This window comes from Pongo abelii, chromosome 16, assembly GCF_028885655.2.
Source record: "Pongo abelii isolate AG06213 chromosome 16, NHGRI_mPonAbe1-v2.0_pri, whole genome shotgun sequence".
Taxonomy (NCBI): domain Eukaryota; kingdom Metazoa; phylum Chordata; class Mammalia; order Primates; family Hominidae; genus Pongo; species Pongo abelii.
In genome coordinates this window covers 43,437,383-43,461,639 of record NC_072001.2, presented here as the reverse complement: position 1 = coordinate 43,461,639, position 24,257 = coordinate 43,437,383, and the positions used below count along the sequence as shown (strand labels likewise).

Below are 24,257 nucleotides of genomic sequence, written 5' to 3'. Positions count from 1 at the left end.
CAGTGATTCTTGTGCCTCAGCTTCCTGAGTAGCTGGGACTACAGGTGTGTGCCACCACACCCGACTAATTTTTGTATTTTTAGTAGAGATGGGGTTTTACCATGTTGGCCAGGCTGGTCTCAAACTTCTGACCTCAGGTGATCTGCCTGCCTCAGCCTCACAAAGTGCTAGGATTACAAGCGTGAGCCACTGCACCCGGCCTGCCTTACAGAATTTTTGTCAGATTGTAGCCACTCAATGAATTTATGTAGACTAAATTAATGAATTTATTAAGCATCCACTGTGTGATAGCACTGTGCTTGGTGTCATGGAGGGAATGGTATAAGGAAGTTTTAAACCCATTTGTTTTTGTCCTCAAAACTACTTGAGGGCAGATGACAAATATATATAAAGACATACCTAACAATACCAGGCAGTAATAAGAGAAGGGCCAGTTGAGTAGAAGTGACAGAATGTGCTTTGGGAATTGAGAGGCCGCTGAGCTCCCTCCTGGCTTTGGTGTTTTGCCATAGAGGGAGGCAGGACTTGAACAGTACCTGCAAGTAGTTTAGATCCAGAAAGATAGAGAGGGCATACTACTCTGCCACAATGAGCAGGAATGGGGCTCGACACAGGAAATCGGCTCTGCCACTTACTGGTTGTATGTTCTTGGGTAAGTAAGTAACCTGTGTGTGCCTCAGTTTCCTGATCTGTGAAATGGGAGCAATCAGCTTTTACCTCATAAGTTGTTATGAGGGTTAAATGAGTTACTATTTGTAAAGGGTATAGAACAATGCCTAGCACATGGTAAGCACTACAGAAGTGTTGGCTGTTACTAATATTATCCTTCCTACAGAATTTTAGAGTTTGGTAAGAAATTATTCAAAGTAAAAATCAACGGGGGGAGTAAAAAATTGAATTTTAACAAAAGGTCTTAGGGGAATGTGATTTAACTTGAGTTTCCAACATATGGACATTGGTGTTGAGAGTCCCATCATGTCAGAAGAAGTACTGCTGCCGAAATCAGGACAGTATGTGAATAAAACTTCATAGGTACATTTACTTGCAAATGTGTAAAATACTTTCACTTACATTATCTCAAATGCTCAATCAGCATGCCTCTAGATGCTTCAGAAATCAGCGTAGCATCTAAGGTCAGGCCAACTCTCCTCTGAGGGTTCAGGAAATTATATACATTTTGCTCTTTTCTATCTCTAAAGGTCCAACCTAATTAAGTCTTAAATTGCTCCAAACATAGGAGATTTGAAGATGCAGACTCCTGACCCACTGATAATTTGGTATTTACTTATATTCTCTCCCCCTGAATACCTCTCTTCTCTCCAGCTCTGAGAAGAAAACACAAAACTTTCTCCTGTGTCATTTTCAAGTAGAAATCCTCTTTCTCTGAAATCAGATCAGCATATTCCTATGTATTTATCAATATGTAAAATAATGTGGATTTCCCTTCTCTATGGAAATAATTTGAACAATTTGATGAAAAGTGTGGTAAATGAAGATTAAATGCTGTGTCACACCTGATTCCCCGAGCTGTGAGCACTACAGTCAATCAGCTGCTCTCATTGCCCTCTGACATTTAGATTTTTCCCCAGAGCCTACATCTGTGGGAATGTTTTTTTCTATCATTATCCAGAACAAACATCAGGAAACACTAGTTCTTCAAAGTTTATCTTTTAAACAGAGGCCATTTTACAGTGGGGTTGTATAGGTCTTCACGTATGTGAGGGCCAGGTAGGTGATCCTCCTTGTGGTATGCTTTTGGCAAGGGAGTAATGGGCTGAGAAATCCAACTATCCAAAACATAAATTCCCCCATACACCAAGAGATGCCTAAAATCTGCTGTTATGGTATTCTTTCTTGGGTTAAGATTTTGTGCTATTGAGGAGCATAGAATAAGGTTTACAATATTTCTAGTCATTTATATTTTACTGTGAATATCTAATAGCTTTAGGGTATAGGGTCCTGTAAGGAAGGCGGGTAGGGGACCTTGAGCTTGACAATTACATCTCCCCTCTCCCTACAGATCCAGACAAAAAGAGAGCCTTCTGGCATAGTGGTCATTCTCTTGTGGGGAATATTTGCTGCTCAGATGTTTTGATCTTAGGGACTTGCTATAGGATGAAATAAACAGACAAAAAACCCCACAAAAAAAAATCACTTAGTGCAAGTAAGTGCTATAATTGAGTCCCAGACTGCTTCAGCTATAAGAGGCAAAAGATACTCAGATTTCTGCCTCAGTAATAATTTGGTATTTATTTGAGTGTTTCTTCCCCTTGACAATTTCTCTCCTCTCCTGTTTTGAGTGAAAAAAGACCTATCTTTAGGTCTTTAGGAATGAGGCGTAAACTCTTCAGCGGTTCTCATCAAGCCTTCAGAGGCTCTGCATTTGAAGGGGGCCTGCTGCTGCCTGTAGCCAAAGTGCCCACTATGGGGTAAATTATGTGCAGAGCTGCCAGGATGCACAGCTGCCATAGGAGTATCCTTGTACTCCCCAGGTTAGCAGTGAAAAACAATTGTAGGAAGAAATTGCTGGTGGGCGGGAAAGTAGTGTTTGAGTAACTGAGATAATCATTAAGTAATTAATCAGTGAGGTCTGACACAGCCACCCTTTTATTCTGCCCTTTCATAGCACCTTGGAACATTTCAAGAGGTGGCTCCAGCCAGATAAAGTAGCCATCAGCACAGAGGAGGTCCAGTATCTGATTCCTCCAGAGTCACAGGTTGAGAAGCCAGTGGCTGAGGACGAGCCAGCAGCCGGGGACAAGCCAGCAGCAGCAGAACAGTAAATTACACACACACACACACACACACACACACACACACACACGCCGAGCAACTGTCTTGGGTCCAGAGGGAGCAGCGTGGAGCTCAGTGACAGCAGCAGGGAGAAATCCACTGAAGGAAAAAACCCAAATTTCCACTCCACGAAGAAAACAGCTGCAAGCCCCCAGGGACTTACTTGGGGCTGGCATGTGTGACTGTCTTGGATGAAGTGACTGACCCAGTGCACACTGGATCAAAATGCTGCTTTCCTCTGTGTCTCACAGCTTGGCTGAGCTCTGTCACTGCAGGTTAGAAGTCTGCTAAGGATCGAATGTGAAAGTACTTGGAGAAACTGAGGCCTCTTATGTGTAATGTGTAAGTTAAGTGAGCCATATATTTTCTTGCCTCTTCTGGACATTCATGCTTGTGTCCCAAGCATTCCCTTGGTGAATTGTCACGTGAATGGGGCCAGTAAGAGTGAAGTCTGCTCCTTGAATCCAAGCCCCACCTGGGGCTTCTCTAACGAATCTGTAGTAAGTATACGGACTCCAGGGAGAGAGGCTGGGCTTCTTTCCCTCATTTGTTCCTTGTGGAGAAAATGGGCAAAAGAAGTGTGAAAATGTGGGTGTTTATGTCTGTGTATATATATTTTTTACTTCATGCACGGCTTCTCCTCCAACTTCCTCCTGCACTTAAAAAGGGCCAGGTTCCAAATTAAACTTGTAAATATGGTGTTAGTGTTTGACACTACTCCTGGATAGTTCCAAACGTCTTCCTTGTGGCAGCTTTCCTGGCTGAGCCCAAGCTTCCCTCCCTGTTTATCATGTTCATGATCAGTATGTGTTTCCATATAAAACTTTTCTCAACGGAATAGCAGTGTCTGTGGTGCTGTTGACTCGATTGCTCCTGGAGGGATTTTCCCAGGCAGCAGGAGGTAAAGACAAATGCATGCAAAGGCACGGGAGCTGGCCACTTTGCCAGCCTCCTGTTATTAGCATGTGCCCTCAGACAGTCCAGACTTCGGTGTTCTGAGGCCTTAGCTCCATGGGCCTTCTTCCTGGGTAATAGTTTACAAATCCCTAATGATCAGTAGGGTGGCTGTAAAAATCTTCCGATCGAGAGAGGAGCTAAAAGAAAAAATAGAATAAATAAATCTTCTGAGAACATTTGCTTTTTTTTTTTTTTTTGAGGTCTCACTTTGTTGCCCAGGCTGGAGTGCGGTGTTACAATCATATAGTTCACTGTAACCGCAAACTCCTGAGCTCAGGTGATCCTCCCACCTCAGCCTCCTGAGTAGTTGGAATTACAGGTGCAAACCACTACACCCGGCTGTTGTTTCCTCATTTCTAAATCAAGTATTTGTCTTGCCTAAAAGGATAGGAACCAATTAGGTGGTTCCATATACTTGCTTAGTGATACAAATATTTTTATTGTAGTATTCAAATATACTTTCCTCTTTTTTTTTTTTTTTTTTTTTGAGATGGAGTTTCGCCCTTGTTGCCCAGGCTCGAGTGCAATGGCACGATCTTGGCTCACCGCAGCCTCTTGCTTGAACCTCCCAGGTTCAAGCAATTCTCCTGCCTCAGCCTCCCGAGTAGCTGGGATTACAGGCATGCACCACCACGCCCGGCTAATTTTGTATTTTTTTTTTAGTAGATTTGGGGTTTCTCCATGTTGAGGCTGGTCTCGAACTCCTGACCTCAGGTGATCTGCCCACCTCAGCCTCCCAAAGTGCAAGGATTACAGGCATGAGCCACCGCGTCTGGCTGCTCCTCTTTTTTCCTTTTTTTTTGTTTTTTTGTTTTTTTGAGACAAGGTCTCCTCACTCTGTCACCCAAGCTGGAGTGTAGTGACAATCATGGCTCACTACAGCCTCAACCTCCCAGGCTCAATCCATCCTTCTGCCTCAGCTTCCCCTGAGTAGCTGGGACTACAGGCATGTGCCACTATGCCTGGCTAATTTAAAAAAAAATTTTTTTTTGTGGAGACAGGGTTGCATTATTTTGCCCAGGTTAGTCTCGAACCTCTGGGCTCAAGCTATCCTTCCACCCTGGCCTCTCAAAGTGCTGGGATTACAGGTGCAAGCCACCATGCCTGGCCCTTTCCTCTCTTTTTATTGACTAATGGTTAACCTTTTTTTTTTTTTTTTTTTTTTTGAGACAGGGTCTCACTCTATCACCAGGTGGACTGGAGGGCAGTGGCACGGTCTCAGCTCACCGCAGTCTTGACCTCCCAGGCTCAGGTGATCCTGCCTCAGGCTCCCGAGTATCTGGGACTACAGGTGCATACCACCATGCCCGGCTAATTTTTTATATTTTTTGTAGAGACGGGATTTCGCCATGTTGTCCGGGCTGGGTTAACACCTTTATTAGTAGATTTAGTCGCTTTATTCCTACTGTATTTTATTGGCAGGATACATGTGACACAGAGAGTGGCTCTCTGTGGCCCCTGGGTACGTTGAGGAAGCCAGAATATTGACGGTCATCCAGCCCTGGTCCAGGCTTGCAGGCTGCCATCTCCGCCTGGAGTTCAGATGCCAGGCCTCACTCCTCTCCAGGGCCATCCGATGGCTTTCAGGATGGATTTTTTTTTTTTTTTTGAGATGGAGTCTCAGTCTCTTGCCCAGGCTGGAGTGCAGTGGCGCCATCTCGGCTCACTGCAAGCTCCGCCTCCCGGGTTCGTGCCATTCTCCTCCCTCAGCCTCCCAAGTAGCTGGGACTACAGGTGCCCACCACCACTCCCGGCTAATTTTTTGTATTTTTAGTAGAGACGGGGTTTCACCGTGTTAGACAGGATGGTCTGCATCTCCTGACCTTGTGATCCGCCCGCCTCGGCCTCCCAAAGTGCTGGGATTACAGGCGTGAGCCACCGTGCCCTGCCAGGATAGATTTTTTAAAGAAAGAAAAACTAAAATTTTTATTCTCCCTGCATGATAAACAAACAAAAATTATTCTTCCTCAGAAACAACAGTTTAAGAAAAAACCAATGAGGTCCCAAAACACGCTCCCAAAGTGCAGATCATGGGACGGTAAGAGAATGTTTCTGTACCCGAAAATAGTGTTTCTGTCATTCAGGCAAGATTCTAGCTTTGCCTTTTCCCTACTTCCCATTTTCTACCTCAGAAACAGAAATTGGAATATGAGAGGGTGGAGAATCGCTTTAGAGGAACTGAAACAGGGTTGTAAGTTGAACGGTTTCTAGCCCATGTGTAAACCTGGGTGCGGTGTGAGAGGAGCTCTGCACGACTCCACGGAAGGGAACCCAGTGAGTTGTAGCTATAGTTTCTTAATTGATTTAGAGGTGACAGTGTAAACAATGGCTCTAAAAAAAGGTGAAACTCCATTTACCAAAACCAAATTTGACACTAGCTCCCAAAGCTAACTTGTTAATATAGATTTATCTTAGGCTAGTGAAGTGGCACTAAATTTGAAACTGAGAGTCTTGGGTGCTGTCTTTTATCTGTCTTGTGGTTTACTGAATGGTCATAAATAAGTCAAGTGACCTCTTCATGTTCCAGTTCCTTTTTAGTAATGGGACTAACCATAGGAAAAAATAGTATTGGCCCAAAATGCTGATCTGTTTCCTTTGACCCTGAAAACTCCAAGGAACTCTAGTTAGGGCTTCCTCAACCTAGTAAGATTTGTAAGTTGGTAGAATCTTATTTATCACCCCTGACTTTCTTCCTTCTTCCTCCTTAGTGAAACAGACAGCAAGTTAGAGCAAAAGGAGCAATATTTAGTGCTAAGCCTTAGAGCCAGGGGAGGGTAATCACCAACAGGGGCCAAGCCGTAATGACTTGGTACACCCAGAGAAGGCTGGGCTGCAGCCAGGCAGATAACCTAAGGGACTGCCGCTGTTCTCTCCTGGCGCGCACACATGCTCATCACTCAGCGCCTGGCGAGATCAGGGCTGGAGTGACACAGGCATGCATCCAATACCTGATCCAGAAATAGGCCCTGGCTGTAGGCACAGTAAGTAAACAAACATCCCGCCAGCTGTGGCCGAGGTGCACCCTTCCAGGCAGACCTGCCCACCAGGACCATTGCTGGAAGACGGAAGCCCTGGAGCCTCTCCCTGGCTCTGTTTTGGAAGGAGTCTTCCAAGGCTGAGAACAGCCCCAGCCACATGAAGCAGGCAAGGTTTTCTTGAAAATTCTAAATTATCCCAACCAGCTTTGGCCCTACGTCAGTTATAAGACTCAAGATAGGATACTGCCATTGGGATGTTAGGTTTGTGCGAGGGCTGTTTACTTGAACCCAGAAATAGGTTATTTAAGGCAGAGATTCATTCATCTAACCAATATTTGTTGAGCCCCTGCCATGTTCCAGGCACTGTGCATGGTGTGAAATAAAGCAGAACGGCATCTTCCCACATAGAATGATGGAGGGGGGAATAGAGCCTACCTCATTAATTCTGTGGACGTTGTAAGCACAAGGTGCTTTGAGAGCACGTGGGAAGGAGATATGAGAGCCCTAGACTAGTTGGAGTGGGGTAGGAGAGAGGCTGTGTTAGGGGAGCTGAGTCCATAGAAATGAATAGGAATGAGAGGAAATAGAAGAGTAAGAGCATGGGGACCAAGAGGAGTCCTGGAAGAGGAAAACAGCATGTGCAAAGGCCTAAAGGCAAAAGGGAACTTGGAGGATGGAAGGTAGTTCAGTGTAGCTGGAGCACAAAGAACATAGGAGGGACAGACGAGAGGTGAGAGTGGAAATTACTAAACAAGGCCAGGTGTGAAGGGTTTTATAAACCATGTTAAGGAGTTTGGAGTTTATTGTGGGAGAACAGGGAGCTAATGGCTAATTTTAAGAGGGGCAGTGACAAGATAAGATGTACATCTAGAAGGTTATGGCTGCCATGGGTTTGCCATAATTAAAGTGATTGAGGGTGGACAAGTTATTCACACTTGGCAGTGATACATGTCTATGTGAAATGGTTTTTCTTTGTTTTTATTTTCTACTTCAATTTTTATTGTTATTTTTTCACTATTACAGAACAAGTAGAATCATGTATGGCAGATTGTATTTTCCAAAGATGGCCAAATCAGTGTATCCCATCCCACTTATTCATGTTCCAGTGTGATGTGGACACTCCTCCCCTGAGATCTTCGGTCAATATTCCCTCCATTTGAACCTGGGCAGACCTATGTAACTGCCTTGCTAATAGAGTACAGCACAAATAATGGGACTTCTGAGGCAAGGTCATAAAAGCACTCCACCTGGGGTCTCTCTCTGTCTCTCAGCATGCTCCTTGGTAGTTCTGGGCCGGCATGTAAGAAGTCAGCCCCAGAGAGGTAGAGAAGCCCAGGGAGTCCCAGCTGTTTGAGTCTTCCCACCCCAGGTATCAGACATATAAGTAAGTAATTCAAATGATTTCATCCCCCAGTTTTTTAGCTGTCCCAGGTGACACCAAGTGGTACAGAGACAAGCTGTCCCTGCAAAGCCCTGCAGATTCAATAAATGTCATGGTTTAAACCACTAAGTTTTGGGTTGATTTGTTACTCAGCAATAGATAACCAATGCACCATAAGCTAAGCTTCAGGTTTTAAGTAGCTAATTTTTAAGTATTTTATTTTGCAGCCCCCTCTAGTCTGCGATGGTTGCAGAATTTAATACTTATGCTGGCTACTGTAGGGAGAGGGGCAAAATTGGACGCAGGAGACCAGCTGTGAGGTGGTTGCAGTTGTCTAAGAAAGAGATGATAGTACTTCAGGACTTTTTCCACTTAGGATGTAGAATACTGCAAGAAAATGTCCCTTCCGTCCTAACAATGTGAAAAAGCAGGTACAAAATCATAACTTTTCTTGAGCCCATCAGATAGCCAAGGCCACAAGGCAACCAAATAAAGGAGAGATAGTATTAGGGGAGCTGTGTCCATAGAAATGAATAGGAGTGAGAGGAAATAGAAGGAGAGATAGTGACCCATCAACTGTTTCAACTTTGGCAAAGATGTGGCTGTCTTACAAGTGGGTAAGAAAAAAACAATAAAAATGTTAACAAATGTGTAAAGTCCACGTGTGGCCTAGCACGTCAGTTTAGAATAGCTGAATAGGATTCTAGACACGAGAGTGCATGCAAAGGCAACCTTTTTTCTACAGGCCTCCCCTGGGGTTCATGGGGAAAAGTGGGAACAGGTCAGGAAAGGGAGGGACTGTTCTTCCTTGGTGATGCATGCATGCAGAGGTTGATCAAGGCGGCTGCTGGTGGAAGGCAAAAAGCCTCAACTTCCACAACCCTCTCCTTTAAGCAAAAGCCTCAACTTCCACAACCCTCTCCTTTAAGCAAAAGCCTCAACTTCCACAACCCTCTCCTTTAAGCAAAAGCCTTAAGCCACGGCAGGAGGAGTAACAAACTTTTGCTTCAGTTGGGGGAATAAAAGCAAAACTTATCTGCTTCTGGTAAGGCGTCAAAACCTTCTTGCCCTTCTTGAACAGGCAAAGACCCATTGCTCCTAGGACTAGAAGCAGAAACCCCCTACCCAGGGGCAGAAGCAGGAAACTGTCCTGGGCTGAAGATTCAAGCGAAGGTCCACTCTGTTGTGGGGAGGGCAAGAACTTTGGCTAATCCCAGATGAACCACATATAAGGCAGAGTTTGGCTGCCATAGGGAAGAGGGACAGAAACACTGAGAAAGTCCCACTGCTGAAGCTCAGGTGCCTAGGACCTATTTAAGACTGAAGCTGGGCCAGGGTAACAGAATCAACCCTGCCCTGCCCCGCCTGAGCCTGGCACCAGATCACAAGCAACAGAAGTCTTCTGCCAGCTGAAAAGCTGAGTGTGGGACAGCAGCACTGAGGAAGCCCTGACATCCCAGTCCCCACTCTAAGCAGCCCACCACTAGAGGAATTTGAAACCTGGGGTGCACTGAAGGTAATGAGAGCACAACCAAACCCAAACCCTGTCCAATTCCTAACAAGACTGACCCAACCCCCCAGACCAACAGGCTGACAGAAGAGGCAGCCCCACTCCCAGATACAGATACTATTTACCACAGTCTCTGCTGTTTTATACACCATGGGCACTCAGTTAAAACACGGCAAAACACAGGTCGGGCGCTATGGCTCACACTTGTAATCCTAGCACTTTGGGAGGCCGAGACAGGTGGATCACCTGAGGTCAGGAGTTTCAGACCAGCCTGGTCAACATGGCGAACCCCCATCTCTACTAAAAATATAAAAATTAGCCAGGTGTTGGTGGTGTGTGCCTGTAGTCCCAGCTACTCCAGAGGCTGAGGCCGGAGAATCACTTGAACCTGGCAGGGTGAGGTTGCAGTGAGCTGAGATGGCCCCACTACACTCCAGCCTGGGCAACAGAGCAAGACTCTGTCTCAAAAAAAAAAAAAAAAAAATTGCAAAACACACAAAAAGACAAGAAGAAAACAACCCAATCCATTATCAGAAGATGAATCAACAGAACCAGACTCACAGATGACACAGATGTTGGAACTATCACAGAGGGACTTAAAATAATTATAATTACTATGGGGTCTAGTGGGGAAGGGTGGGCAACTTGCATGAACAGATAGGGAATTTTGGCAGAAACATGGAAACTAAGAGAAAGTGAAATGGGGCTGGGTGTGGTGGCTCATGCCTGTAATACCAGCACTTTGGGAGGCCAAGGCAGGAGGAGCACATGAGCACAGGAGTTTGAGACCAGCCTGGGCAACATGAGACCCCATCTCACCAAAAAATACAGAAATTAGCCAGGCATGGTGGCTCGTGCCTGTGGTCCCAGCTACTTGGGAGGCTGAGGCAAGAGAATCGCTTGAACCCAGAAGGCAGAGGTTGCAGTGAGCCAAGATCATGCCACTGCCCTCCAGCCTGGGTGACAGGGTGAGACCCTGTCTCAGAAAAAAAAAAAGTAAAGAAAAAGAAAAATAAAGTCAAATGGAAATGCTAGAAATAAACATGATATTAGAGATGAATTGCTTCCACAGGCTTTTCAGTAGGTAGGCATAGGTGAAGAACCAGTGAACTTGAACTGGTCAATAAAAATTCTCTGAACTAAAACACAAAGAGAAACTGTGATGGGGGAAAAGCAAAACAAAGCAAAACCTTTAAGAGCCGTGGGACAATAACAGTCTAATATACGTGTGATTCCAGTCTCAGAAGGTGAAGAGAGAGAGAATGAGGCAGAATAAATCTTTGAAGAGATGATAGTTACATGAATGAGGTGTGGCGGCAAGGCTGGAGGGAAGTGGATATGGGAGCATTTGCAAGAGGCTTGGTCACTGAGTGGAGGAAAGTGTGGCACCTGAGTGTCTGTCTTGGGAGCTGCAGGCTCTCAGCAGGTAGTAGTGGGTGGTTAGCAGGTGGTGGTGCCAGAGGATGGAGAGCCAAGCCTAGCTCTCCAGCGCCTGTGCTCTCTGCTGGTACCCCACACCACCTCCTACAGGCCAAAGTGGAATGGTAGTGGGCCTCTGCTCCTGGATTCCCTAGCCTCCAGCCCCAGCCTTTCCTAAGCCCTCAATGTACTATTCCCATTTGTCAATGTGTGGCAGAGAGATGTTCATCTCCCCCCATTCTCTCCACCTCCTCTGTCTCAAGTGTTTTGTCACACATTGCTCTAAAGTAAAGGTTTTCTTTTCCCAAACAAACTGACTCTCTCCTCCCTTCATGTTGACCTAATCCACTTTTAAAAATTACTTCTTTAGCAGATAAGTAGAAAGGGAGGAGGCAAAGGTGAGAGGGACTGTGTGTGTGTGTGTGTGTGTGTGTGTGTGTGTGTGTGTAGAAGAAAGCAGATAGGTTACTGAGAGTTTATGAGCATTTTAAAGAATAGATATCTCCAGGACCAGTTTTGGTTCTTTAATCTTACATCCTTTGGGGATGAGACCATCAAATATTGGCTTAGCAGAATGCCAAGGTACAGTGTGGTCTTCAGCATGGTGCCTGATCAAGTCAGACAGGATGCGGAGTGTACGTTGGGTAAGAGTATGATGGGGAGACTCACAGTTGTTTGAACAATCATCCCTAAGGTAAACTCTTTTATTGATAAACTGACATGTTGTTGGTTTCTTTTTCCTCTGTTCAGCTCAACATTTTTATCAATGATTTGGCTGAGTGAATAGAAGGTAACCTTATCAAAAGTGAGGGAGTAGGTAATTGAATAAAAGAATAACAATTCTAAAATTTTTCTTAGACTAGAGTGATGGGACAAAGTATGAAACATAATACAGATAAACGTGAAATCTTTCATTTGGGATCAGAAATTAACTACACAACTGGAGGACAGAGAAGAACAGAGTATTTATTAGTTTGTTCTAGTGACAGAAGCCAAGAAGCCAGACTCTGGAAAGTTTTCCAAGGCTATTGAAAAAAAAAAAAAATCCAAGCCAGACTCAATTCTAGCCTAAGACATATAGAGCTGGCTTCAGCTAGCTGGAGCGCAGGACTCCAGCAGTATCTTTAGCCTCTCATCCTCCCACTGTTGACTTTTTCTTTGTGCTAGTATAGCACAGGGAGCTCTGGGCTGACATCATTCCAGTTTAGGAACTCCAGAGGAAAGATAACACTTTCCAACCCCATATAATAGATACCCAGGGGGCTCGGCACAGTGGTTTAGGCTTAACAATCCCAGCACTTTGGGAGGCCAAGGTGGGAGGATCACTTGACCCCAGGAGTTTGAGACCAGCCTGGGCAACAGAAAGAGACCCCGTCTCTACAAAAAAAAATTAAAAATTAGCCTGGCGTGGTACTGCATGCCTGTAGTCCAGCTACTCGGGATGCTGAGGTGGGAGGATTGCTTGAGCCCAGGAGGTCGATGCTGCAGTGAGCTATGATTGCCCTACTGCACTCTATCCTGGGCGAGAGAGCAAGATCCTGTCTCAAATAAATAAATACATTCCAGGGGAGGGACTCAGATTGGCTTGGCCTGGGTCACATGCTCATCATTGGAGCACTGACTATGACAAGGGCAAGATCTATGGTTTAGGGGTACAGGATACTGTGGTAAACAGTCCCACCAGAACCATATGAGAATGGGAAGTGAAAGAGGATTGCTGTTGGCTGAAGAAAGGGGAAAGTGGTATGGAAAACCCCAAACAGGTGTTCAGTGTCTTAACAGTTCAATGGAGTCAGCAGTGTTATGTGCTGCTAAAAAAAAGTTATAATTCTAGGAATAAACAGTGGAAATGTACTGGGGACATAGTAGTGTAAAAATATATTCTGCAGTGGTCATGCCTCTCTGAAAGCATCGTCTGGGCACCACGTTGTAAGAGGATGTTCTGCAGTGAGCGGGTCTATGCAAACCTACCCCTAAAGGCCAAGCTGAGGGGCCAAAGAAACAGGCTGACAAGGCCAGGCGTAGTGGCTCATACCTGTAATCCCAGCACTTTGGGAGGCTGAAGTGGGTGGATCACGAGGTCAGGAGTTCAAGACCATCCTGGCCAATGTGGTGAAACTCCATTTCTACTAAAAATACAAAAATTAGCTGGGCATGGTGGCGTGCACCTGTACTCCCAGCTACTTAGGAGGCTGAGGCAGAAGAATCTCTTGAACCCAGGAGGCAGAGGTTGCAGTAAGCCAAGATCATGCCACTGCACTCCAGCCTGGGCAACAGAGTGAGACTCTGTCTCAAAACAACAACAACAACAACAACAACAAACAAAACAGAGAGAGAGGCTGACGAATCTAGTTTCTCAGAGAGAAATACTTAATAGAAACTTATGCACAGAAGCGATACCTTGGGTGATCACGAGATGGTGCTTTCCATGCCTGCCCTCCAGAAAGTATCCTTTATATAACAAGCTTTTAGGGGAAAACATGTGCAGCTGGTCACACCTCAGACTTTATTGCAAGTTTCATGACCACTGGGGGGGGTTAGATAAGCATCTTTATGAGGGGTTATTTATGCTACAGGCATTCTTTCTTTTCTTTTTTCTCTTTCTTTTCCATTTTGTTTTTTTTTAGACAGAGTCTGGCTCTGTCACCCAGGCTAGAGTGTAGTGGCATTATCACAGCTTACTGCAGCCTCAACCTCCCGGGCTCAAGCTGTCCTCCCTCCTCAGCCTCCTGAGTTTGCTGGGACTACACCCTTGGCTAATTTTTTTTTTTTTTTTTTTTAAGAAAAGAAATCTCAGTATGTTGCCCAGGCTGGTCTCATACTCCTGGGCTCAAACAATCCTCCTACCTTTGCCTTCCAGAGTGTTGGGATTACAGGCATGAGTCACCCCACCCGGCCAGGCATCTTTCTTTTTTTTTTTTTAAGACGGAGTCTCACTCTGTGTCTCACTGTGTCCCCCAGGCTGGAGTGCAGTGGCAACCTCTGCTCCTGGGTTCACGCCATTCTCCTGCCTCAGCCTCCCGAATAGCTGGGACTACAGGCGCCCGCCACCACGCCCGGCTAATTTTTTGTATCTTTTAGTAGAGATGGGGTTTCACCGTGTTAGCCAGGATGGTCTCGATCTCCTGACGTCGTGATCCTCCCGCCTCGGCCTCCCAAAGTGCTGGGATTACAGGCGTGAGCCACCGCGCCCGGCTCAGGCATTGTTTCTTGCCACAGGAATGCCTTGGTATGCAGGAGTCAAACATCAGTCATTATGGCAGTTTTGCTTCAAGATGGTGCCATTCTTGCCATGCAACAGGGTCTTTTCCTACAGAGGAACATTGACAAACTGCAATGCTCCCTAGAGGAGGGGTCCAGGATGAGCAGGCTCAGAAGATCGAGTCATTTGAAGACAGGACAAGACAATAAGATTGTTTTCCATAGAAAAGAGAAGATTTAAGAGAGACCCGGTTGGCTTTAAAATATTTGGAGGATTATTGGGTAGAAAGCTGAGACACTGAAGTACAAAGGACAAACTAGGACCAATGGCAGGGAGTTTCAGGAAGACCAATTACCATTCAGTGTTAAGAACTTTCTAATAGCTGTTCAACAATAGGGTGGCCTTGTAGAAGATAGTAATTCCCTGTCACTGGAGGTGTGTAAGCAGATGTCAGAGAGGTTGTAAAGGGGATTCCTGCATTGTGTAGAAAGTTGGATCAGATCACCCCTAAGGTCCTTTCCAGTTATGAAAATCTGTGGTTGGCCACTGGAGACCTATGGGGGCTTGCTGCTGGTAAGTCAGCCCTGGTCTCCCCAGCATTTGGGAGGGAGAGCTGGTGAGTTCTTCTTTCTCCTCCCTAGATAATAATGACAAACACCTGATCACCTACCAATCAGTGGTCAGAGGCGGAGCCCTCCAACAGTTCTTATCTTAGCTCAACCCTGAGGGACAGACTCTTGGGCTGGAAGATCACAAAAAGGTCGCTCTTGTGCTGTTTTATGTTACTCTGAACGTGTACCATGAGACAAGGACCTGTATGTAGGTGGCTGATTTTAGGGGGTGAGCAGGAGTGAGGGAGTGAGGAGAATGAGACAGCTCCCTGTGTTGAGTAGGTCCACTGTGGGTAGTTAGGGCTGTCTCCCTGGGATCACTCTGAGGAGACATAAAGATCATGGCTGAGGCTGAGCGCGGTGGCCTGTAATCCCAACACTGTGGGAGGCTGAGGCGGGTGGATCACCTGAGGTCGGGAGTTCAAGACCAGCCTGGCCAACATGGCAAAACCATGTCTCTACTAAAAATACAAAAATTAGCTGGGTGTGGTGGTTGTGCCCATAGTCCCAGCTACTTGGGAGGATGAGACAGGAGAATTGCTTGAACCCGGGAGGTGGAGGTTGCAGTGAGCCTAGATGAAGCCACTGCACTCCAGCCTGGGTGACAGAGCGAGACTCCATCTCAAAAAAAAAAAAAAAAAAAAAAAAGATTACAGCTCAGAATTTTACCACTGACTGACGGGGCACATCTGGGTTGCAGTTCCACCAATGCCCATCCTTCACTGGTTGAGGTTTGCTCTTTGGAGGTATTAAGCCCCTGCCACTTTCAGGCAGCCCTGCAGGGGCTGAGAAAAGCCTCATGCAGAGGAGAGAGGTGGGAAACTGAGCATGTACCAGAAGCATCCGCTGCAGCTGCAGCTGGTCACAGAAATGGGCTGGAGGGATGTGAGGCAGCGCGTGAGCATCCGGCACAGTCCCTTTCCCGCCCAGGCCAGGATCCGCCTTCCAGGGCTGTGCGGGACCCTTGGTTTTGACATTTCGGTCTCTGTGGCCTAGTGTGGGAAGTGGTTCTCCCTGGGGGCGAGTTCAGCCCAGCCTAGTCTGAATGTCCACCCACTGCTCTCTTGGGTTCAAGTCTTCCTTCTTGGCCCAGCTTCTCACTGGGCTCTCTGGACTGAGGGCACCAGGGCAATGGATGCTCCAGGCTGGCACCTGTTCAACACTCATATGTGACCTTGGAACATGGTGACATTAGGGGCACTGACTCTACTATCCTTCCACACTGTGGTCAAGGTTGGGACATGTGAGAGACTGGCCCGGCCCCAGAGTTTCCTGTGTTGACAGCCTAATCATTTTCTACGAAGAAAATGCTGGGCTGGGTGCGGTGGCTCACACCTGTAATCCCAGCACTTTGGGAGGCCAAGGCAGGCGGATCACCTGCAGTCAGGAGTTGGAGGCCAGCCTAGTCAGCACGGTGAAACCCTGTCTCTACTAAAAATACAAAAAAATTAGCCAGGCATGGTGGCAGGCACCTGTAATCCCAGCTACTCGGGAGGCTGAAGGAGGAGAATAGCTTGAAGCTGGGAGGCGCGATCACGCCATTGCACTCCAGCACGGGCAACAGAGCGAGACGCCACCTCAAAAAAAAAAAAAAAGAAAAAGAAAAAGAAAAAAAATGCTAAGAAGAACGACAAAGAATTCCAAGACCCTGAGAAGCCTCCCTCAAAGCCTTGGAGACACTTCAAAGATGGGAAATCATGGCACTGATGTTGGAGGCAGGGTTCCCTGCCAGGCCCTGAAGGCCAATCCAGTTGGCCCAGCCCTCCTGTTACCGCTCCTCTGGCTTGCCCTAGTCAGAGCTCTGAGCCCGTCTCTCTCTTCCCTGATCCGTTCTCCCACCCTGCTGCCCCCACACTCTTGTCTGGTACTCACTGTTCAGTCTGTCTTTTCCCTCCTCTTGCCCATTCATTACCTCCAGGGGCTTCATCATCTCTGAGGTTCACACTTATTCCCTAGAGTTTGCCGCAATTTGAAAATCAGCCCTTCACACTGTTCCAGTGCCCATTTCACCACCTGGGCGAAGTGAGGCTGAGTAGGTATTTATGATGAGTTTGGGGTGACATGGAATCAAGGGCAAGGAGCGGGATGTGTGTGTGTGTGTGTGTGTGTGTGTGTCAGGGTGGCAACAGTTTGATCACTGTTATTAGGGGAGGGCCCCTCTTAAGGTGGCAAATGTTGTCCAGCCAGAAGAACAGCCTGGCCAGCAAATCAACTCAGACAGGCCCTGCCTGACATCTCAGAGAGGATGAGGCCAAGAGAGACCTATTGGGCAAGGAAATTTCCTGGGATGGGAGCAGGGGCAGCGGAGAGCTGACTGCCCTGGTCTCTGCCTTTCCTCTCTTCCTCTGCCTGGCCTCTTGCTGTGGTGCCACGGGCCCCCGTGTCCCCTGTGCCTCCCTTTGTCTCTTGTCTCTGTCTCAGGCTCCGCTTTGCTCTATTTTTCCTGCAGTCCTGCACGGCTGAGGCTGTGTCGCCACCTCATTTCCTCGCACCTTCGCACTCTCCGTGCTCCTACGTATGTCTGTCTCTCTTTGACTCTGTTAGTGTGTGCCTCTGACTGTATCCGTCTATCTTCCTGGTGTCTGTCGGTCTGTCTTATTCCCAAAGGCCCTGTAACTCCAGAACCCCTGGCAGGAGCAGCTTTTCTGAGGATGGAGCGTGGGACAGCCACCAGTGTGCTGAGTAGAGGTGGCGAAGGACATTTCCAGCCCAGCAGTCGTCATGGTAACAGCCAGGGCGGGCCAGGCAGGGATGTGCAGAACCACGTGGGCTTGACCTTTCTGTGGGTGTCAGGTTTGAGCGGGAGCTGGGGAAAAACAGCAACAACTGCTTCCCTCTGGCCCAGCCCTCAGGGCTTCTGGGCTGGGCTGAATGAAGAAAGGGAGAAGCTGAGAAGTGGGACAGTTGGCGAGAGAGCCGAGAGAGACGGGGCTTTAGTCAGAGCCAGCTAGAGAACCCATGGGAAGAGGGCCAGGCTGGTCACCGGCAGGCTCCTGCGGTGAGCCGACCTGTGGCAAGCACTAGACCTCAGGCCCCCAGCTGGCAGCGCTCATGGGTGGGTATTAAAGGTCAGTTCCCTATACTCAGAGCTCCCCCAGACTCCTTCAGATCAAATGTCACCTTTGCCATATTGCAAACGCCTTTATTGCTCTAAGGAAAATATGCTAAATTAAAAAGTACCAAATTATTCTTTTGAAAATAGAAATATTATAAATGGAAAAGTTCAAACAAAATAAAAGGCATTCCTATCCTCCCTCTGCTTCTCCCAGCTCTAAAATTCCTCCACAGTTGCTTCCCATGCCTGCCAGGTTAGAGGAAAGGGACAGGCCTGGGCCCAGCGGCCTCTTCTCTGACAAGGACACAGGAAGGGAAGCCGGATTGGTCGTTGCCTGAATTTGAGGGGGGCTTGGACTAACAGGCTTCCCCCTAATTCGAACCAGTGAAGGAGACTCATTTCCCTCTATGCCTCCTCTTTCTCCTATTGGGGCAGACATACAGGCAACAGAAAGAGGTGCCCACAGGTGCCCTGTGACCCCTTGAGGGAGAGGCGAGGGGTGCAGGGCAGCCTCGGGTGAGCTCCATGGAGAACACAGCTTACCGGTGGATCCCATTTCCAGACTTTCAAATCATGGCCATGCAAGAGATCTCGAGCTTTCTGGGACACACTGCTATGGAAAACAAGACCACAGCCTCAGAATAAAAAATGTGGTCTTCTTATTTACTGAAAATCCACCTTCAGGAAAGACATGAAGGGGGCACTCACTAGCCAATAGGTGGGTAACTTAACACAGCAGCACCACAGGCTTTCTTTTATACAGGAGTACAATCTCCAAATCCCCTTGGAGAACTGCCTCTGGGCCACTTGTACAGGGGAAGGGGACACTTGGCAGGAGAGGGGACTACAGACCTTGTAGTCATAAGTTAGCATGCTGCTAAAAGACTATTTGAAATGAGTGCTGATTACATATATTTGAAAGTGGTCAGCATTACTGAAGCTCCAGCTTTTTTTTTTTTGAGGTGAAGTCTTACTCTATCACCCAGGCTGGAATGCAGTGGCACCATCTCGGCTCACTGCAACCTCCACCTCCCAGGTTCAAGAAATTCTCCTGCCTCAGCCTCCCCAGTAGTTGAAATTACAGGTGCCCACCACCATGCCTGGCTAATTTTTCTATTTTTAGTAGAGACGGGGTTTCACCATGTTGGCCAGGTTGGTCTCAAACTCCTGACCTCAAGTGATCCGCCCACCTCAGCCTCCCAAAGTGCTGGGATTACAGGCGTGAGCCACTGCGCCTGGCCAAGATCCAGCATTTTTGAGACTCGAACCTTTCTTTCACTGACTGACATGTATTGTGGAGCTCAAAATAAACGTTCTATATTTTGGGAGTTGGTCATCACTCTCTAGTTGTGCTCCTATAGAGCTATTACTGAATCTCTGGCCTCTTCCCTGGGTTCTGGAAACCTCAATGGGCAGGAGACAGGAAGGCTGCTGGTGCCCCGATGGCCCCACACGAGGCTGGGACCTCGGGACATACACACTGCATCATTCACTGTTTCCCTGCATGGGCTTCAGGAGTGGATGAGAGCCCAGGGCCAAGCCCCTTCCCTCCAGCTGCCTTCCCTCCTTGAGTCCCTTGATTTCTCTGTGATCCCCGCTCCAGCTCAGCACCTGGGGCTGGCACCACCCCACAGGGATCCTGATAAAGTCACAGAGCATCTGCCCAGCGCCTGAGGTGGTGTAAGTTGGGGAAGGTGGGTCATCCTGTTAGTCGCTCCTGCCAGGCCTGGAGCCCCTGGTGGTCCTTTAGAATTCTAGATTCTCTAGGTTCCTTTCTCCAGAATCCTTCCCTTCTCGCTCCACTCATGCTCTGGGCCAGGCCCACCACGTCTCCTGGTAGCCGACTATCTCATGCCACCTGCCTTTGTTCTCTATTCCCTTTGCCAAAACCATATTTTCTGGTGAATGCCTCTTCTACTTCAAGGTTCAGCTCAAGTGCCACCATATAAGTGAAGCTGTCCTCAGTCTACCCTAGGCGACTCTGTGGCCCCATGGAACTTTTTCTCATCACCGTCGTAGCAGTCATGACTCTGTTTTGACCTCCACTTCTCCACTGGAGAGTGTGTTCTGTGGAATGAACTGGCTTGTAGTGTGACCTGTGAATCTCCAGAGCGTGGCTCTGTGTTGCTCATTGAGTACTTGTTCTTGCAGTGGGCCCTCACCAAGAGAGGCCCCTGTTCGGGGATGTGAGCCAGAGAAGGTCCGAGACTCATAACTGCATGTGTCCTACTCGTCCTCCACCCAGCTCCCCCTGGCCAGATCACAGCCCCCTCCTGCTGCAGGGCCTGTAGTGCCAGGCTGGTTGCAAAACGGGGGTCCTCACCTCTGAGAAAATCATGGCTTGGTCCATTGGCACCCCACCTGGGATGCAGAATGGAGCAGCAACAGCTGGCTGGTGTCTGAACGCTATTTCCCCAGCCCTGGGCAGCGATCTCCTGTAGCTGTTCCCTCATCCCATGGCTTTACCAACCCCCCTTGCTGCACTGGAGAGCCTGGAGAGCAAATAGGTTCAGAGTGGTAAGACAGGGCTAAAGGCCTCTTCCCGGTCTTCTCTCCTTCCCCTTCCTCCCAGCAGTTGCAGCTGTGCTGCGTGATGATGTGGAACACAGCACAGTCTTAATTACTGCTCAGCCCTGCTCATTAGTGCCTCTGGAAGCCCAAGAAGCCAGAGTTAGGAAGCCTTAATCACAGTGGAGACCCAGGCTGCAGGCCTCCTGGGTGATCGCTAGTCCTGTGTCTCCTGAATTGTGTCTGTGTGACTTGGGACCCCTTTGGAGGACTCCAGCAAAAGACACTCCCCCGAACCCTGAGACTGGGGAAGGGCTGAAGCTGGAGGGAGTCACTGCTGGATTAAGGGAGTCGCTGCTGGATTAACCTTCCTCATGGGCAGCTCTGATCAAATACCTATGTTTCTCTTGCTGACAGCATAGAGCCTGGAGTCCTTGGCTTAGCAGTCAAGCTCCTCCACAATCTGGTCCCACAGGACTTTCCCAACCAGATTTCCTCCTTCAATCCTGGCAGACAAGGAGGGAAGGCAAAGGCTAGGCCCCGTCGTGGGCTCTCACTAGTGTGTGCAGAGCATTTCAGGGACAGCATATGGTGGAACATGTGAAACTCCACTGCAATCAGAGAAAGATGAAGGAATGATTAAATAAACCACATGTGCTCAAATCCCGCACACTGATGACTTCCCTGCTTTTGGAGGGACTTAGCAAGGAGCCTGGTGTGTTGTTCAGCATGCACTATTTTTTTTTTTTTTTTTGGTTGTGAAAAGGAATTAAGAACCATGAAGTGCCTTAAGACTGAATGAAAGGAAGCTAAGTGGAGGAGGACAGAAGGGGTGGGCCCTGAAAACCATAAATCTATAGGCCCAATTTCAATATCTGGAAAAACTCCTTCAAAATATCAATTTGTAAACACCATAGATCAAATGAGAGTATGCTCATGAAAGCACTTTTTGAACTGCAAAGTGTTAGAAATATAAAGCATTATTCTGTAATATTTCTGTTCAGTGCAGACTTTAAAACAGATGCTATGGGGAGGCTGGAGATTTATGATAATGGCTCATCACCTATGAGGTGCTCATACAATTTGGGCTGTTTCATTTAATTAGTCATTGCCTCTCATGTAGACTACTGCAGAAGCCTCCTAAGTGGCCTCCCCACCTCTGCATTCTCCCCCGTTCCATTCATCTTATATGCCACCGTCACGTTAATCTTCCTGATGCACAGCTCTGATCAAATACCTGTAATGATTCTCCTGCTGACTACACAGAGCCTGGAGTCACTGGCTTAGCAGTCAAGACCCTCCACAGTCTGGTCCCCCCGGACTTTCCCAAACTGATTTCCTTCCTTCCATCACGGCAGGCATGGGCTCGGGAAGATCAAGTCACTAAACCCAAGACCACACAGATACCAAGTGGCAGGTCATACAGCCAAGCCTTCAGACCCCGACATCTGACTCCAAGACCATTCTGAGCCCATCACTTCCTCACTTTGATGGTGCAATGGACTGTCTGTTTGTGTCCCTCTAAAATATACATGTTGAAACACTAATCCTGATGTGATGGTATATAGAGATGGAACTTTGGGGAGGTAATTAGGTCATGAGAGTGGGCCCTTTATCAATGGGATTAGTGCCCTTACAAAAAGGGGCCAGAGACCTAGCTAGTTCTCTTCTCCCATTGTGAGGATACAATGGGAAGTGGACAGCTGGTGATATGGTTTGGCTGTGTCCCAACCCAAGTCTCATCTTGAATTGTAGTTCCCACAATCCCCACGTGTGGTGGGAGGGACCCAGTGGGAGGTAACTGAATCATGGGGGCGGTTTCCCTCATGCTATTCTTGTGATAGTAAGTTCTCACGAGATCTGATGGTTTTAGAAGGGGTTTCCCCCTTCACTTGGATCTCATTCTCCTTCCTGCCACCCTGTGAAGAAGAACATATTTGCTTCCCCTTCTGCCATGAATGTAAGTTTCCTGAGGCCTCCCCAGCCATGCCAAACTGTGAGCCAATTAAACCTCTTTCCTTTACAAATTACCCAGTCTCCGGTATGTTCTTATAGCAGTGTGAGAATGGACTAATACAGTTGGAGACCCAGAAGAGGGCTTTCTCCCAGAACTGGACCCTGCTGGCCCCCAAATCTCAGACTCCAACCTCTCACAGTTTATTTCTCCAACTGTGAGAAATAAACCTGACTAAGGTTAGACCTGACTAAGAGAAATGGATACTGCTGCAGTGATTTTTCCACATAGAGCTTTTTCTCTTCTTTGCAAAAATTTCCTTAGGACAAATTCCCAGGAGTGGGATTACCAGGTCAAAAGTCATTAATATTTTAAATGGCTGTGTGAATTAACATAATGCTTCACAAAAGAACTGGGCTGATTTATATTTTAGCCAATGATGTAGATATATACAAGTTTCACCAGCCCCTCTTGGGATCTTAGCCCTTCTAATGCCTGCTTTCTAATGGCATAGTGAGAACATACTGTAAAAGTCATTTGATTTCTTCATGTGTTATTCAGGGATTGCTCTCATCTCCTCCAAGTCTTTGCTCAAATGTTCTCGGTGTGGTCTACCCCAACTACTCTATTTCAAATGAAAACACTCCCTCCTCCTACACCCGTTACTCTCCTTACTCTGCTATTTTTCCACATTATTTGGCATCTTATAACACATACTTTTCTTATTTATTATGTATATCCTTTTTTTAAAAACATGCTGAAAACTCTTTATAACAATGCAGGACAATGGCCAGGCACGGTGGCTCACGCCTGTAATCCCAGCACTTTGGGAGGCTGAGGTGGGTGGATTACAAGGTCAGCAGTTCGAGACCAGCCTGGCCAATATGGTGAAACTCTGTCTCTACTAAAAATACAAAAATTAGCTGGGCATGGTGGTGCACGCCTGTAGTCCCAGCTACTCCTACTGAGGCAGGAGAATCGCTTGAACCCAGGAGGCAGAGGTTGCAGTGAGCTGAGATCACGTCACTGCACTCCAGCCTGGGCAACAGAGGGAAACTCCATCTCAAAATAAGTAAATAAATAAAATAATAATAATGCAGGACAATTATGTATAGCAAACACTTTCAAAATTTAAACTCCTTCAACATTTAATTCTTCAGCATTATGTATACTTTTAATTGCACATCTCCCCCTGACCCTGACCCCAACTAGAATGTAAGTTCCATTTTGTCTATTTAATTTGCTGATGTGTTCCCAAGACTAGAACAGAGCCTGGGGCATAGCAGGATCATGAGGGTCAAACAAGATAATGCCTGTATGTAGCCTGCGATGGGCAGCACCTGGTACAGAGCTCATGATGAACCAGTATCCTATTCCTCTTACATGTCCACCAACAGGAGAATAGAAATTATGATATATAATATAAATTGGCCAGGTGCAATGGCTCATGCCTGTAATCCCAACACTTTGAGAGGCTGAGGCAGGAGGATTGCTTGAGCACAGGAGTTTGAGACCAGCCTGGGCAACATGGTGAAACATCCCTTCTATAAAAAATACAAAAAAATTAGCCAGGCCTGGTGGCACACGCCAGCCTGAGGTGGAAGGATCAACTGAACCCGGGAGATTGAGGCTGCAGTGATCTGTGATCACGCCACTGCATTCCAGCCTGGGTGACAGAGTGAGATTCTCTCTCTCAAAAAAAAAAAAAAAAAGAAAACAAATTCAAGTAAAACAATTAAATTATAAATCATTAAAATGATAATTACAAAGAATATGCAGCAGTATGGAAAGCAGACTACAAATTTGTCTATGATTGCAACTGGGTAAAAATAATTTAAGATCTATACAAAAATAAGGAGACAAGATGATGGGCTCATGGTGAGCAGCTG

General features: G+C 47.1%; 1 protein-coding gene and 1 long non-coding RNA gene across 5 annotated transcripts in view; one reads left to right on the top strand and one right to left on the bottom strand.

Annotated features, from left to right (window-relative positions):
• Nucleotides 1-24,257, top strand: part of CCDC32 (coiled-coil domain containing 32) — a 33,582-nt gene that overhangs the window by 8,350 nt on the left and 975 nt on the right. The window contains exon 4 of one of the 4 annotated variants that reach the window (XM_063716136.1): nt 21,773-24,080. The exons of 1 other annotated variant lie outside the window; for it this stretch is intronic. In XM_063716136.1, the coding sequence (XP_063572206.1) occupies nt 21,773-21,866 (94 nt within the window). In that variant the 3' untranslated portion in view covers nt 21,867-24,080. 2 more of the 4 variants (XM_063716137.1, XM_002825299.6) reach the window with 2 other exon arrangements.
• Nucleotides 1,593-24,257, bottom strand: part of LOC129050089 (uncharacterized) — a 77,735-nt gene continuing 55,070 nt past the window's right edge. The window contains exon 3 of the long non-coding RNA XR_010137150.1: nt 1,593-3,887. This is a non-coding gene — a long non-coding RNA (uncharacterized LOC129050089). The remainder of the gene's footprint in view (nt 3,888-24,257) is intronic.